At 48.1% G+C, this 14864-nt stretch overlaps 1 protein-coding gene across 15 annotated transcripts in view; it reads right to left on the reverse strand.

Annotated features, from left to right (window-relative positions):
- Positions 1-14864, reverse strand: part of LDLRAD4 (low density lipoprotein receptor class A domain containing 4) — a 434322-nt gene that overhangs the window by 258637 nt on the left and 160821 nt on the right. For 14 of the 15 annotated variants that reach the window (XM_055368377.2, XM_019014006.4, XM_019014004.4 and 11 more), the window contains one exon: positions 5507-5928. In XM_055368377.2, the coding sequence (XP_055224352.1) occupies positions 5507-5546 (40 nt within the window). In that variant the 5' untranslated portion in view covers positions 5547-5928. Of the gene's footprint in view, positions 1-5506; positions 5929-10529; positions 10635-14864 lie in introns of those variants that run through there. The other variant, XM_019014007.4, reaches the window with a different exon arrangement.

A 14864-nucleotide genomic window follows, 5' to 3' on the forward strand; every position in this document is an offset into this window, starting at 1 on the left:
AAGGCAGAGGCTGAGGGCATCCGTGGGTCAGCCACAGGTGCAACCTTGCAGAGGAGAGGGATGAGGAACGCGCGGAAAGTCTGTGGGGTGGGAAGGGCACGTCGGGAGCTGCTCCTGAACACAGCAGCCCAGTCACACCCCCAGCAAGCCTACATCCTTCACTCGGAGCCCACAGGGGAAACAGCTCCAACTATTCCATTTAAGTGATTCTTTTTCAGTCTCATTAGTGGCTAAGAAAACCTGGTCACCAACATCCACAAAATAGCACTTTCAGACAAAGACTACTAACTACCCTCCTCCTCCTTTATGAGCGAAATAACCTTAATTTATTTAACAATTAGATCTGATTCTCCTTTCACCAGAAAGACTCGCTATAAATTCTATAGGAATTTGGTTCACTTACCTAGTTATTTGAGGTTAAATGTTTTTCTCTAACATTAAAATAATTTAAAAAGCCTAAGAAAATTAATTGTGCAAAACCTCTGCAGTATCCAAGGGTGGTACCATGGGCCGGGAAGAGGCAGAATCTCAAGCCAGCAACCTCTTTAGGATGTGTACGGTGACACCCAGAAAGGATGCATTCCAAGTCAGTCAAATCCACAAGAAACCTCAGGTGAAATCTCCACCACTATGACGGCACCTGGGACAGAGGCCGGCGGACCCAGCCTGGAAGGGTCCCTGCTTCCCTCTGCTCAGAGGAACTGGGGGGTTTGTTTTTAGGACAGCCAGAGTCTTATCTTTCCCAAGTCCATTCACCTATATCATTGCCTCAATGAATGACAGCCAGGCAGAAAGAGGGCCTGGAAGCACAAAAACAGTAAGTTTAGGACATCTGTGTTTTTACATGCTCAAGTGTAACATGAAGGTGCTCCACACAACACATGGCACTCAGGCAGCCTTTAGAGCCGCATGCCGCAAAGAGCTTCACAAATGCCCTGTGAGACAGGCGGGGGCCGCTCCACGCACAGCTGAACCGTGGAGAACACACCCAATTCTGAGCACAGTCACTGTGAATAGGCGACTGGCAACGGAAGGAAACCAGTTTCAGCACAGCCTCAAAAGTTAGGATCAATCAATCTTTCTGGAAATTTAATTATAAGCTGTAACAGAATTCACATCTTTGGACCCAATAATTTTGCCTCAGGGAGTTTATCCTAAGGAAATAATCAAATATACAGAAGAGCTTTTATGCACAAAGGTGTTCATCAAAGCGTTATTCATAAGGGTGAAAACTGTCAAAAAGTGGACTATCCAACAACAGGAACACAATTTTAAAATTCAAGTACATGTACATGAAAATATTATGCAGCAATTTAAAATCGTATTTATAAGAAAAATGCTCCTAATGTAATGTTAAAAGGGAATGATCAGGTTACCATATTAAATACTATTATGAACATAGTTCTGTAGGAAGAAATTTGCAAAAGACAAAACTGGAAGGATGTAAACTAAAATGTTGCCTGAAGAAAGAGTCACATGGCAAAGATGCGTGTAGGAAATTATTTTTATTCTTTTGACTCTTGTGCTTTCCGAGTTTGCTTACAATGAGCAGATGCTACTTGTAAAAGGAAAAAATTAATTTTTGATATAAAATAGTATCTAAATGACTAAAATCATTTCTAAATTGCATATGCTGAGAAAACTAAAAATAATGTATCAATTCCTGTATGCAAGCATTCACCTAAGATCATAATTAAGAAGTTAAATATGCATCTATGTGAATATACCCACACTCACCCAGGAGGCACGAGGTCAGAGTGAACTCCATCACACAGGATTGCCAACGTGGCATGGGGACAGGGGCCTTCCAAACTCCCACCCCCTTCATGGTACTTTCACACGCTCCAAACAAACGCAGCTTCATGGCAGGTCTCCCAGCCCTCCCCCACAGCCAGAGTGCTGCCCAAAACCCTCTTAAAGAGGAATTCTGAGCCTCTACCCTCCAAGAGAATTGGAACATAAAGTGACAAATTTCTTTTAGTGGACATATGGTTAACTGCCCAGTGATGTTTGCCTGTCCCTAAAACAAAATTTAAAGCCTAGGGAAGATGCCTCAATGCCTTATCTAAGGCAAGACTCCTTTCCATTAGCCCAGAGAATCAGCAAAATCCAAAACTTTAAGAACAGCAACCCAACTAAGGCAGTGGGCTGGGCACCGGACTCCTGCGTGCCTCCCTCTAAAGCTACACCTTCACCCAGCTGCCTGGGCAGACAGAGTGTGTCAGCCCCTGCATCCTACATCACAGGGACTCTTGCAAACTATGTGGGCAGACAGATGGGAAAGGAGACCAAGAATAAAAATGATGAGCCAAGTCTCCAGGGACCCAGCTCCAGAGAAGGCCAGGCACTCACATCTCCTTATTTCACTGCTGGTTACTTCCTAGAGAGAGACGGGGACGCTAAAACTGCTGCCCTGCAGGTGCTGGCGCACCCAACAGTGTGAGCACTATTCAACACATGATGGTCTGAGAACAGGCAGACCCATTATTTTGATCCCCCCTGCTGAACGAATGGCACAAGTCAGGTGATTTTTTTTTTTTTTTTTGAGACATGACCCCCTCAAGCACCCTGGCCTCTCTCTGAACACTGCTCTGCTGGGTGCCAGCTCCCAGTACTTCCCAGACTTTAAAGCGAGCCAAGCACCTAGGATCTTGTGAGGATGAGAGTCCTGATTTAGCAGGTCTAGGTGATGCCAAGACCAATTAAACCTCAGCCTCTGAGGGTGAGACCCAGGTGGTAGGGAAGCTCCCCAGGGAACCCGTGTGTACCCAAGGCCACACAGTGTGAGACAATCTGTAGAGGCCACTGGCACCAGCCAGTTCCTGCCTGCACTGAGTGTGCCCCGCGGGGAGCAAGGCCAGCGTGACGGCGCTGGCCTCAGAGTTGCTGTGACACCTGGCAAAGGACACATAGCAGGAGCACGGCTCCCGGCACACTGTGGCTCCAAAACGGCGGCTGTGGCGAACACCCCACCACTGCCGCCGGCACACCTGTTCCTCAGCCAGGCTGACGCTGGGGGGAAGAGGCCAAAGTAAGGAAACAGATTCTTGGGAAACTCATAAATGTGAGCTGAAAGAGAGGAGCCAAAGTATTCTCAGCACAAAGAAATGATAAAATGTGCAGTGATGAGCAGAGCCCATTAGCCTGACCTGTTCACTCTACAACACATACATGTATCAAAACATCTCACTGGAACCTACCAATATAGAAAGGTTTTATTCATAAATTACAAATTAAAAAAAACGTGAGCTGGGGAGGAGCTACAAGTGGGTGGCTGTGAACAAGTGGGGAGGAAGGTGGGGTGACACAGGCCCCAGGGGTAACAGCTGCCATATACCTCGGCTTAATATGTGAGAGGTACTGTCCTACCTGCAAGAATCCTCCAGGCAGAACCACAGGATTCTGAGTATTCTAAACAGAGCCTCAGTTTGGCCTTTCCCTTTCCTTTGGGGCAGAGGTATCCCCAGCACCCCAGAGTGTGAGGATGGCGTGGGTGTCTCAGTGGGAGCCACGTGGACCACCATCAGGTGCAGCAGGGTGAGGAGACGGCCCCAGAACCCTGGCCTCTGTGGGCCACCCTGCGGCCTCCAGCCTGCAGTCAGGTCCATGGACAGGGCAGCTTCCTAAGAGTGTGCCACTTTTCCTCGGGCTCTTTTTGTCCCATGCTCACTTCCTTTTCTTTTCTTGTTCCCTCTTCCTCCCAGAACTACTCTGAAGAGCTTCTTTACGTCAACTCCTAGGTGCCGCTCCTCCCCAGCTGCCTCCTGGGGTGTGGGGAGAAGGGACAAGGAGGCTGAGCACACACCCAGCCACTTCTCAGTTGCTTCTGCTGCCCACCCCCACCTGGAGGGGAGGGGTATCCACGAGGGAGCTGCCCACCCCCGACTGGAGGGGAGGAGTATCCACGAGGGAGCTGCCCACCCCCACCTGGAGGGGAGGGGTATCCACGAGGGAGCTGCCCACCCCCACCTGGAGGGGAGGGGTATCCACGAGGGAGCTGCCCACCCCCGACTGGAGGGGAGGAGTATCCACGAGGGAGCCACTCCTGAGACGGAAACAGCTGAAGCACACACAGTAAGGATGAGGAAGGACAGGGTTTCTAGACAGCTGGGCTGCAGGTATGAAGATGGTTCAAGAGAGCTTAGCTTTGCACGTGCTCCCACAACCCTTCGTCTACACAGCTGCAGAGTTCATCCACATGGGCCATGACCCACACACCACAACCTGGGAGGAAGGTGTACACAGCTGCGGAGCTCATCCACATGGGCCAGAGAATAACCAGCCCCTCACAATCCAGAGGGAGACATCTACACAGCTGCCAAGCTAACCAGCACGGGCCCTGACCCACCTCCCACAACTCGGGGAAGGCACTGTCACTGAGACCCCATGTCACAGACTATGTGGTGCAAGCTGCCTCAGGAGGTCGCCTGCAGGTACGCACGGAAGCGGCCGAGGTTGGGAAGACCCGTCCCCTCGTTCTTCCTTGGAGAGGCACCACAGCGGCGCTCCATCTCTTCACGCCGAAGCCACGGCGACTGTGGAGGAGTGCAAGGCTGTCTAGGAGCTGACATCTAATCCAAGGAGAAGGCCCATGCCAATCAAGCCTGAGCCCCTGCCCCTCTCTCCAGGCATCCCAACAGCCTGACCTGCTCCCTCCACAAAATCTGAAAAGCTGCAAACTTCTGGGACTCACGGAACCAGAGAATAGGGTCACTTCTTGTGACTATTTCTACCATCTTTCTCTTAAATGAAAGGCAACCTCCACAAAACCTCTTTTATGTAAACACATTCTCCCTGGATTCCATGAAGTTCCTCAATGTCACAGAGCCCAGTCTGTCTACGAGGAGCCAGAGGCCCAGAGGATTAAGTGGCTTCCTGGAATGTTACATGAATCAGACAAAAGAGCCAGGATCCGAATTCAAAATCTCCTGTGTCTTGGGCGAGGGCTCTGGGCACCAGCCAGACTGTGTGGTTCCCTGCAAACTGCCAGCCAGGGCCAAATCACCAGCACACTGGGGTGTCCCACTTCTCCCCGCTCACTGCAAGACGAGTTCTGCCCAGTTGCCCCAAGCACACAAATAAATGTGAGAAATTAAAGATGGGGAGGCACCAAGCACACATCGGCAATTAATCTTTTCCCTCGGAGAATCTTCCCGGTTCTGTAAAGAAACCACACTTCCCCTACCCTCGCTCAGCAAGTGACATATTTCCTTAGAGAACAGAGACTTGGAAGACGCTGCAAATACTGCAGGATATTGTGTGTATCCTATCATTCAACAAAAACAGAAGCAAAAAGTGTCAAACACTTTTTCAAACTGCTATTGAGAGAGCGAAGGAAAACACATTATTATTTTGTCAGAATCAGTCACCACAGCAGCCTGAGCCCTTGACTGCGTTGGCCTTCAGCTCCTGACTGCAAAGGTAGGTTCACTGCATGCAGTGGTTTGGGAGTTTATTGCCTCCCAGGAGTGGAGGCAAAGCCTCGGATTACCTGGAGCATGCTCACCTGTGAAAGCATTTGTGGCCTGAAAACCAGCTTCCGGCATACTGCTCCCCGGACAAGCCTGTGCTCCAACTTTTGCGCTGTCCCGTCGAGGAAGCCGCCGGGCGAGGCTCAGGTCACTTCCATCTTAGCCTGTCCGAGTCCATCGCTCTGCTGGGCCGGCCTCTGGGAGCATCCGCGGCCCACCTGCCCGGCTCTCGCGCGGGCGGGCGGTACCTGGGTGTGGCACCTGGGCGGCGGCGGTCCCCGCTCCCGTCAGCCGTCCAGCCAGGGCGCGGAGGCCATGGCGCGGGTGGAGGGGCTGGCCCTTAGGCCCTCAGAACACGGGCGCCCCTGGCCACGCCGCTGCCAGCATCCTGCAGGGTCGCACCTGCACGCGGGTGCTCCTGGTCCCAGCCGCGGCTCTCTGTGCTCCGCCTCTGAAACTGAAAAGCAAGACGTCACTTTCCTGATGACCAGCAGAAGCATTACAATTAACAGGCTTACACAGGACAGAAAGGAAAAGCCACCGAGCTGCCTCCACGACCCCACTGTGGGCATGGGGGCTCCCACAGGGGCTGCCAGGGTGGGAGGAGCTCCACCTGCCCCCAAGGCCACAGCTATGCTCCTCCCAAGGTTCAAATGTCCCTCCTGGGCCCTCACAGACACCCTGGGGAAGAAACTCATTTCTCAAGCTGGTTCCCAAGGCCTTAGACTGGGGTCTGTGGTGCATGGCCACTGGTCAGCACTCCAGGAAGAAAATGCAGGACTTGCATGGAGCAGTTTTTAAAAGTGATTCTATCTATCTATCTATCTATCTATCTATCTATCTATCTATCTATCTATCTATCTATCTACCTATCTATCTATCTGTCTGTCTGTCTATGAATGACAGGGTCTCACTAAGCCGCCCAGGCTGGCCTCAAACTCCTGCCTCAAGCAATCCTCACAAAGGGCTTGGCCTCCCAAAGTGCTAGGATTATAGGCATGAGCCACCATGCCTGGCCTAAAAATGGATTCTTAAAAGGAAAACAAATGCCCACATTAACTTTTTAGTGAGAATAGGAAGGAAAAGCAAATTTAATCTATAAACTGCTCCATATGTTACATAACAATAGAAGCATTTTGCCTGTAATCCCAGCACTTTGGGAGGCCGAGGCGGGAGGATCACCTGAGGTCAGGAGTTCGAGATCAGCCTCACCAACATGGAGAAACCCTGTCTCTACTAAAAATACAAAAAAATTAGCCAGGTGTGGTGGTGTATGCCTGTAATCCCAGCTACTCGGGAGGCCCAGGCAGGAGAATCACTTGAACCCGGGAGGCGAGGTTGCGGTGAGCCAAGATCGTACCATTGCAATCCAGCCTGGGCAACAAGAGCGAAACTCCATCTCAAAAAAAAAAATAGAATAATAATAAAAGCATTTTACAAAATGTTTTTCAGATATTTTAATGTTCCATTAAACATAAAGCAATATTAACAAGAATGTCAGAAGCCCAAAGGATCAGACTTTTAAAACAGAATCCTGAATATCAATCTCCAATATTCAGGAAAAGAAACCTCTTTTATGTAATCACTTCATCCTAATCAATTCATAACCAATTTTTAGAAAATGTAATCTCATTCTTCTTTTTCATCATCAAACTAAAGAAAAAGAACTTAAGAGAACAGAGCACAGAACAGAAAGGAGCCCTCTGTTAATCACATGTTGCTATAAACAGAAGGTAGTGAAGTAACACATCACTGATACGTACTAATTACAAGGAGTACGTTATAAATTAATGAAGTACTTTAATGATACTAAGACATCCAATTCTATTACCTTCATGTATCTATAGTAACATTCTCAGTTAATAAGGTATGGCCCAGTAGGAGTCCTCAAGTTTAAAGAACAGGTAACATTTTAATTAAAAAATAAATTATTTGTGTAAATGGTGGCTTTGAAGTGCTTGAAAATGTGAGAAAACATTTTTTCTCTGAACTCTAACATTCCATCTAAAAATGGCCAACATGCAGGTCCTACAGGAACTTCGGAAGAAAACTAGTTGCACTAGCATCATGAACTTTGGGAAATGGAATTTATCCTGCCAGATAAAAACAGAAGCCCACCTGCCCTAAAGCTCTGATTTTTCTCTGCCCTTTTCGATGCCGCTTTTGGTGTGCAAATATGCTGGACTTTATTTGTTCTCATTCTCTAAACTCAGAGAGAAAACCAAACTGCAGGGAGGTTTTTGCTGTTGTTTTATTGTGGGATTTTTGTCTATTTGTTTCATTGCAGAAGTTATGCTACCTCACTTTTTTAAAAAATCAGGTTATCATAAGGAAATAATCAACAGAATGAAGAGACAACCGATAGACTGGGAGAAAATATTTGCAAGCCATACTTCTGATCAGGGCCTAATATCCAAAGTATGTAAGGAACTCAAACAACTCAGTAGCAAGAAAACAACCCAATTTTTAAAATGGGCAATTACCTGAAAAGATGTTTCTCAAAAGAAGATATACAAATGGCTGACAGATATATTAAAAAACGCTCAACATCTAAGCATCTGGGATATGCAAATTAAAGCCACAATGAGCTATCACCTCACACCCATTAGAATGGTCATTATCAAAGACAAAAGATGAGAAGTATTGGCAAGGATGTGGAGAAAAGGGAACCCGTGTACACTGTTGGTGAGAATGGAGACTGGTACAGCCATTTCGGAAAACAGTATGGAGGTTCCTCAAAAGACTAAAAATAGAATCACCATATGATCCAGCAATCCCACTGCTGAGTACATATCCAAGGAACTGAAATAGGTATGTCAAAAATATATCTACACTCCCGTGTTCATTTTGGCACTATTCACAATAACCAAGATACGGAAGCAACCTAAGTGTCCTTCAGTGGATGAACACATAAAGACAACATGGTATGCATACACAATGGAGTACTATACAACCTTTAAAAAGAAGAAAATTCTGTCATTTGCAACAACATGGATGAAACGGGAGGACATTATGCCAAATGAAATAAGCCAGGAATTGAAAGACAAATACTACATGATCTCACTTATGAAACGGATGGACATTATGCCAAATGAAATAAGCCAGGAATTGAAAGACAAATACTACATGATCTCACTTATAGGTGGAATCTGAAAGAGTCAATCTCACAGAAGGAGGGTAGAAAGGAGATTACCAGAGGCAGGAGGAAGAGCGATGGAAGAAAAGGGAAATGTTGATCAAACATACAAAATTTTCAGATGAACTGGAGGAATACGTTTTAGTGACGTACTGCATTGCATGGTGACCACAGTTAATAAAAAAAGTATCACATATTTCAAAATTGCTAAAATAATAGATTTTTAACACTCTTACCACAAAAAATGATAAGTTGGTGAGGTGATGGATATATTAATTCATTTGAATTGAATATTTCTACCATGCATACATATACCAAAACATTACATTGTACCCCACATATATGCAGTTATTATTTGTCAAAAAGTCAATTAGAAAAATGAAGTTATCATACATCCCACATGTCAAAAGGCTATGGGAAAGACTGAGGCCAATGTGGATCAAAATAGAAGAAACAACCAACTTCCCAGTTTTCTTATGCTGGCTTAATCACCCCCACCAATCCTTAACTTTACATCTTCTAAAAGAGAGGTTGGACACAGGTGTGTAATAGCTCCCATGAGGTCTAAGCATGGTCATGGCCAGGCTTTTTAGGACAGTGATGTGTGCGGTTCCCAACAAAAGCAGGGTGAACCCAGCTGTGTTACCGCATCAATGGATAACGTGCCTATTCCTATATACACTCTGAGTCTCCCCCAATGCAATTTTCAAGGTAAAATGCAATTATAAATGCTGTAAAAAGTCTTCTTTCTCACTGCTAGCAACAAAGATTAGCTACCCTTTCTAGGAATACGCAGCAGAGGTGCAAGCTTCATTCTGCTCAGTGAAAGACTGTGACCACCCAGAAGGGGCCAGAACCCAGCGGCACTCAGTAAGTGTGTCAGGTGACCAACAGGCAGGGCAGGGTGGGTGATCAGGACCCAGAGAAAATTCCGAGGGCCAGCACAGTCAGCAGAAGCCTGCAGGCCCTGTTCTGGACAAGACGTGTGCTTTTAGTTTAGAAACCAACCAGCAATCAGCACAGCCATGCTGGGCATCTGTGGAGCAAACACGTGGAAGGGTAAAAGTTGGAGGAGCTGAACAAACGCTGCTTGCCGGCCGTCCCTCCAATCTTCTGCTCTCGTGAGCCTCCTGCTCATGAGCTGCCACTCAGCTTTCCAGTCTCAGCCCAAACAACCCTCCCTGGAGATGCTTCTTTGATGGCCCCCAGTCTAAGTCCAGACCCTGCTACGCAACCCGCAGCACCTGGTCGGCTTCCCAACACATCTGCAGTTGCGACTCCACACGGGTGTCCTGATTGCACCATGCCTGCCTGTCTCCCCCACAAGTGCCATGAGAGCAAAGGCAGTGGCCAGCAGATCCTCCAGTTCCCCTTGGCACCCAGCAGGTGCCCAGTGAATATGTATTTCCTGAGCGAACACATGAGTGAAGGAAGACACTTATGTGAAGCTTCCCTGAGTATTATACCCAGCACAGAGAAGGCTCAGCAAACACCTACACAATTAACCCAGCCCTAGCTGCGCCTGGCAAGGGGCATTTCCCAGGTGGAGGTGCTGCTCCTCAGCCTGCTTGGCTGGGACCCTCCGGGCTGGTTTTCCCACCACCCCACTAGAAGAGTTGAGATGATGATTACAAGTGGTGAGCCTGCTGCACTTACACTTCCCACAAAGTCCTATCCAGCAAAGGCCTTCAGAGGTCATTGACTTAAATGCCCTCAGGCTACAGAGAGAGAGCAAGCGCTGCCCCATGGAGGTGCAAGAACTGCACCCAACACTGGCAGCAGGAGAGCAGGACTGACCCTGGGCCTCTTGCCCTGAAGGCACTGCTTCCCATGCTACTCCTGAGGCCCAGGAAGCTCCCTAAACCCAAGTGGCTTAAATCAAGAGAGAAGGAGAGGGGGGAATACAGGAAGAGGCAACTTACCCAGGACGCAAGGTTACAGTCAAGATCCCCCCCGAGGCAGCAAGCACATGGTCATCATTCTACACACACACACACACACACGCACGCACGCACACACGCGCACACACACACGCACGCACACACGCGCACACACACACACACGGAGGTTCTATTTATACTGGGAAGATGGGCAGGACTAACCAGGAAATAAATTAATTCAATATTGCACTTGAAAAATGTCATTAAGTCCCTCCCATAACAGAGCAACAGTTACTAAGGAAATAGAGCACGTCAAATGGAAAAACACCCCCACAGGAAGGGACATTTTAAAAACATGAACACTCACAAACCTAACCAAGTAAGTTACAGGGTATGTCTGCCTTACCAGTTATTCACAAAAACTTATATGAAATGCAGTCCTCCTCAGAGTCATTCAGGAATAAAAACTGAACTGTGTCCATATTATATCTTTCATTAAAAGACACTGTAAAAACAGACACATGGGGTTCAGGAAATGTGAGGGTCACACACGGGCACAGAGGCTAAAATCCAACAGAGAAGTGAAACAGCCTTTTTTCCAAAAATCAAGTAGCATTCAAAAAACCGTAGTGCATAAAGAATTGACGCTGCAGTTTCATTTTTTATTTCCTCCTGCTGTGGACAGACTGTTTCGCTGGCGGAATGTCGGTTACCTAGGTGACAGCTCCACAGCCGCGGCGACTGCTCCAGGCCCCACAGACGCTCAGGGCCGAGCCCTGGCCTGTGGATGCCGATCCCTGGCCACTCTACCCACCAGAGAAGTTCCAGGGAGAAAGGAACACTGCAAAACAAAGAGGTCATTCTAAACCTTGGCAAACTGGGGCTCTGTTGCAAAATTTAAAAAAAATAAAAATGACCATGTTTGAGAGCTGCACTGCACAGCTCACCTATGCATCATCTCACCCTATGTTCATTTCGGATCAAAGAGGCAAAGGGCTTGTCATGAGACAGATGGGAGAAAAAGTGGGAAAAAGACCCTTGAGAAGCTATTTCCAACTTGAGCTGGGACCAGGTGTCCCTCCAAGGGAGATGTCACACATCTCCATGTGAGTCCCTCAGAGCTCATGGATAGTGCAGACCTTGGCAACGGCCAGTCAGTCTCAAGATCTCCTAACAGTAAAGAAAAGGAGGTGCTACAAATAAAACACCTCTGCCTCCAGGCAGCCAGCCGTAGGCAGGGAGCCCCAGGTAGGGACCCACTCTGCTTCTGGTACCCGTGGTGACTCCCGGCCCTGGCTCCCATCTCCTGTTTTATACAATGAGGAGGTGAAACTGGAGGTCCCTCCCATTCCAAAAAGTCCCCTATGGCCATGTCTCTGGCCGAGAGAGAGGGCAAATGGGCATAAAAAAGGACACAGTGGGCGGGCACGGTGCCTCACACCTGTAACCCCAGTGCTTTGGGAGGCTGTGGCAGGAGGATCGCTTGAGCCCAGGTGTTTGAAACCCACCTAGCCAACATAGAAAGTCCCCATATCTACTAAAAATATAAAAATTAGCTGGGCATGGCTGTGCACACCTATACTGGGGAGGCTGAGGCAGGAGGATTGCTTGAGCCCAGGAGTTCAAAGCTGCTGTGAGCTGTGATTGCATCACTGCACTCCAGCCTGGGCAACATAGCAAAACCCTGTCTCTTCAAAAAAAAAAAAAAAAAACTAAAGAGAAACAAAAGAAAGGGACACAGTGCAGAAGCACAGAAAATCCACATGGAAATGCAAATCTGAGAGCAAGTCAGAGAAACAGGCTGCCTATAGCCAGGGAAGACTGAGTTGGAGTGTGATGAATTTTTCATGCTACTTTTCATCTCTGTGATGTGGGGGGGCAAAATAACATGTAGCTTTTGTAACACAACCTCCAAGCCATCCTCACCCTGGGTAGCTCAGTGGGATCTGGTTACTTGTTAAGGGTAATGTAGTTCAGGGTAGCGTAGTGCCTTGCTGTAGGTCACCAATTCAGGAAGCAAGTACAAAACCCAAAACATCTGATTCAAAGACACACACAGGCTGCAAACAGGAAAAGCAGTAATTATATTAGAACATTCTTTAAAATGTCACCTTGACAAATCCGACACTTGATAAATCCTGAGGCTATATTCAAACCAAGTTGGAGAGAGTTCCCCCCAAAATAAACAGGATAACTGTCCTTAATGCATTAGTAAGTCTATAATTATCGACTCATATGATCTAGCAGCAGAGGAAGCCGCAAGGAGTCATATATCCGACCCCTGTGCTTTGTGGAGGAGGCGATCCAGAGGCTCAGGGAGAGGGGACAGGTTGAAGGTGAGTGTGGGAGGAATGCAAGCCAGGGCTGGAACCAGGTGTCTGGATCCTGGCCCAAGCTTCCAGTTCCACTGTCCACACACAGCGGCCACAGGAGACACTGGCTCAGGAGGGAGAGCCTGCAATGCTAGGAAGACAGCCGTGCACACCTGCACCAGCCACTCGCTGGGAATCAGGGAATACTGGGAAGATCTCTACTTTCCAGGGCCCGAACCAGGCCATTCCCACAGCACCCACATGCACAAGGGAACAGGAAAGGGTCAGGGCTTGGCCCAGGGGCAGATGATTCCTGAGCAGACGTGCATTCTGGTCTGAGCCCGGTCTGAGCACATCACAGACACCTCCACTGTGGCCACCAGCCAAGCAGCGGCAATGCCCCTCCCAACCCAGCCCCACCCCCGTAGAGGTTCTGGTCCCACTGTGGCCTGGCGTGAGGGCTCGGGCTGACGGGCAGGGGGCTGGCAGGCAGGGGCAGGCCTCTGCAATCCTCCACACCCAGGGATCTCCCCCACTCCAGCTTTCTTCAGATAAAATCAGCTTAAAATGGGCATGACAGGCGAACAAGAAGGGGGTCAGACCATAGGCTAACAAGTGTGGGCAGGAAGGGAGGGGCAGCTGTCTCATTCTTTGGTGGGAGTAGAAAAGAATATGAACCGACAAGCTGTTTGTACGAAACAATTTTCATCCCCCTTGCCAAGCCACTCCTTGCTGTCAGCTCACAGCAGGCTTCCCTGGGACACCTGTGCTGGCCCACAGTCTTCCCTGCTCTCTGGCCTGCAGGACGCCACCAAAGCTGCAGCTCTTCATTCAGTATTTCAACAGCTATTTGTGGGGTCATTACTCTGACAGGCACTATTTTAGGAGCTGGGGAGACAGCAGTGAGCAAAACAAACCAAGCTCCTGTCACCATGGGGCCCAGATCCTCGTGTCTCGTCTGCCTCTGCAGGTGTTTCTGGACAACGCTTCCTGATTATCCTTGGCATTGACCATGGGGAGTAGAATACAGCAGGTACCCAATAAATGCTGACTGTACTGCACAGAATTCTAGCTGAGCCTCAGCTAGGTCACCTCCCTTTCAATCTATGGCCTCTGTCCTGCATCTGGGCACAACACACAAGTGGCTGCTGGCCTGGGGGTGCCCCATGGGGGACATCGTGGCTGGGAGTTTACTGCACAGGCAGTGCCCAGCCCCACACTGTTTCAAACATGCTCAAACAAGAGCCTTATACAAAGGGGCCAGAGGACAAAAGTCTGGGCTCTGGCCACATTGGGTTCACCTCATTCTAGGCTGTGTGTGACTTAGGCAGTTACTTAAAGCCCCTGAGCCTGTTTCCTTGGCTGTAAAATGGAAGCAATGATGGCACTGGCCTGATAGAGCCATTGTGTATCTAATGAGAAAACACAAACAAAACCCTAGATCTAATGAGGGCTGGAGAAGTTACCACCCCTCCCAAATTACTACAACCTGCCTCAGCAGATGGCCGATGAAATCGCGTCTCTAACACGGCTCAGCCCACCCTCTTCCAGTTCTTATCTGACCCAACTGGATACAATGTCGGATTCATCTCCTAGTTCCTCTGCTAATTTGTCTTGATTTTTTTAAAAAGTTCCCAATAGATAAAAATCAAAGCTCAAATCATTCCATGCCAGCTAAAATTAACAACAGAGAGAAACAGGAGAAAGGATACAAAATTAGAGAAAGTGTGTGGGTGAGGTTTTTGGTATGAAATGTGGTAGAATAGTAGAAGAGGAAAAAAATGTCAAGAAAGAAACTTGCCTTTAAAAGGAAAAAGATAGAGGCTCTTGATATTTGATTGGCTTTTTTTCATGTTGTCATACTGAAATATAACATTTAAAAAGCAGCAATAGAAAGAAAAATAATAAATTTGACCAAGTTTTTACATCTCCTTCTCGGAAACTCATCACGCAGGGTCCTGTCTGCTGTTCTTCCGTCTCTTTTCTTGTGTGGTTTGTTCCCTTGGTAAAGTACTGACCTTTTAAGTTCTTCACATGCACCTCTCAAGCTTCCACACAGCCCTGA

The sequence above is a fragment of the Gorilla gorilla genome, chromosome 17 (genome assembly GCF_029281585.2).
Source record: "Gorilla gorilla gorilla isolate KB3781 chromosome 17, NHGRI_mGorGor1-v2.1_pri, whole genome shotgun sequence".
Lineage (NCBI taxonomy): Eukaryota > Metazoa > Chordata > Mammalia > Primates > Hominidae > Gorilla > Gorilla gorilla.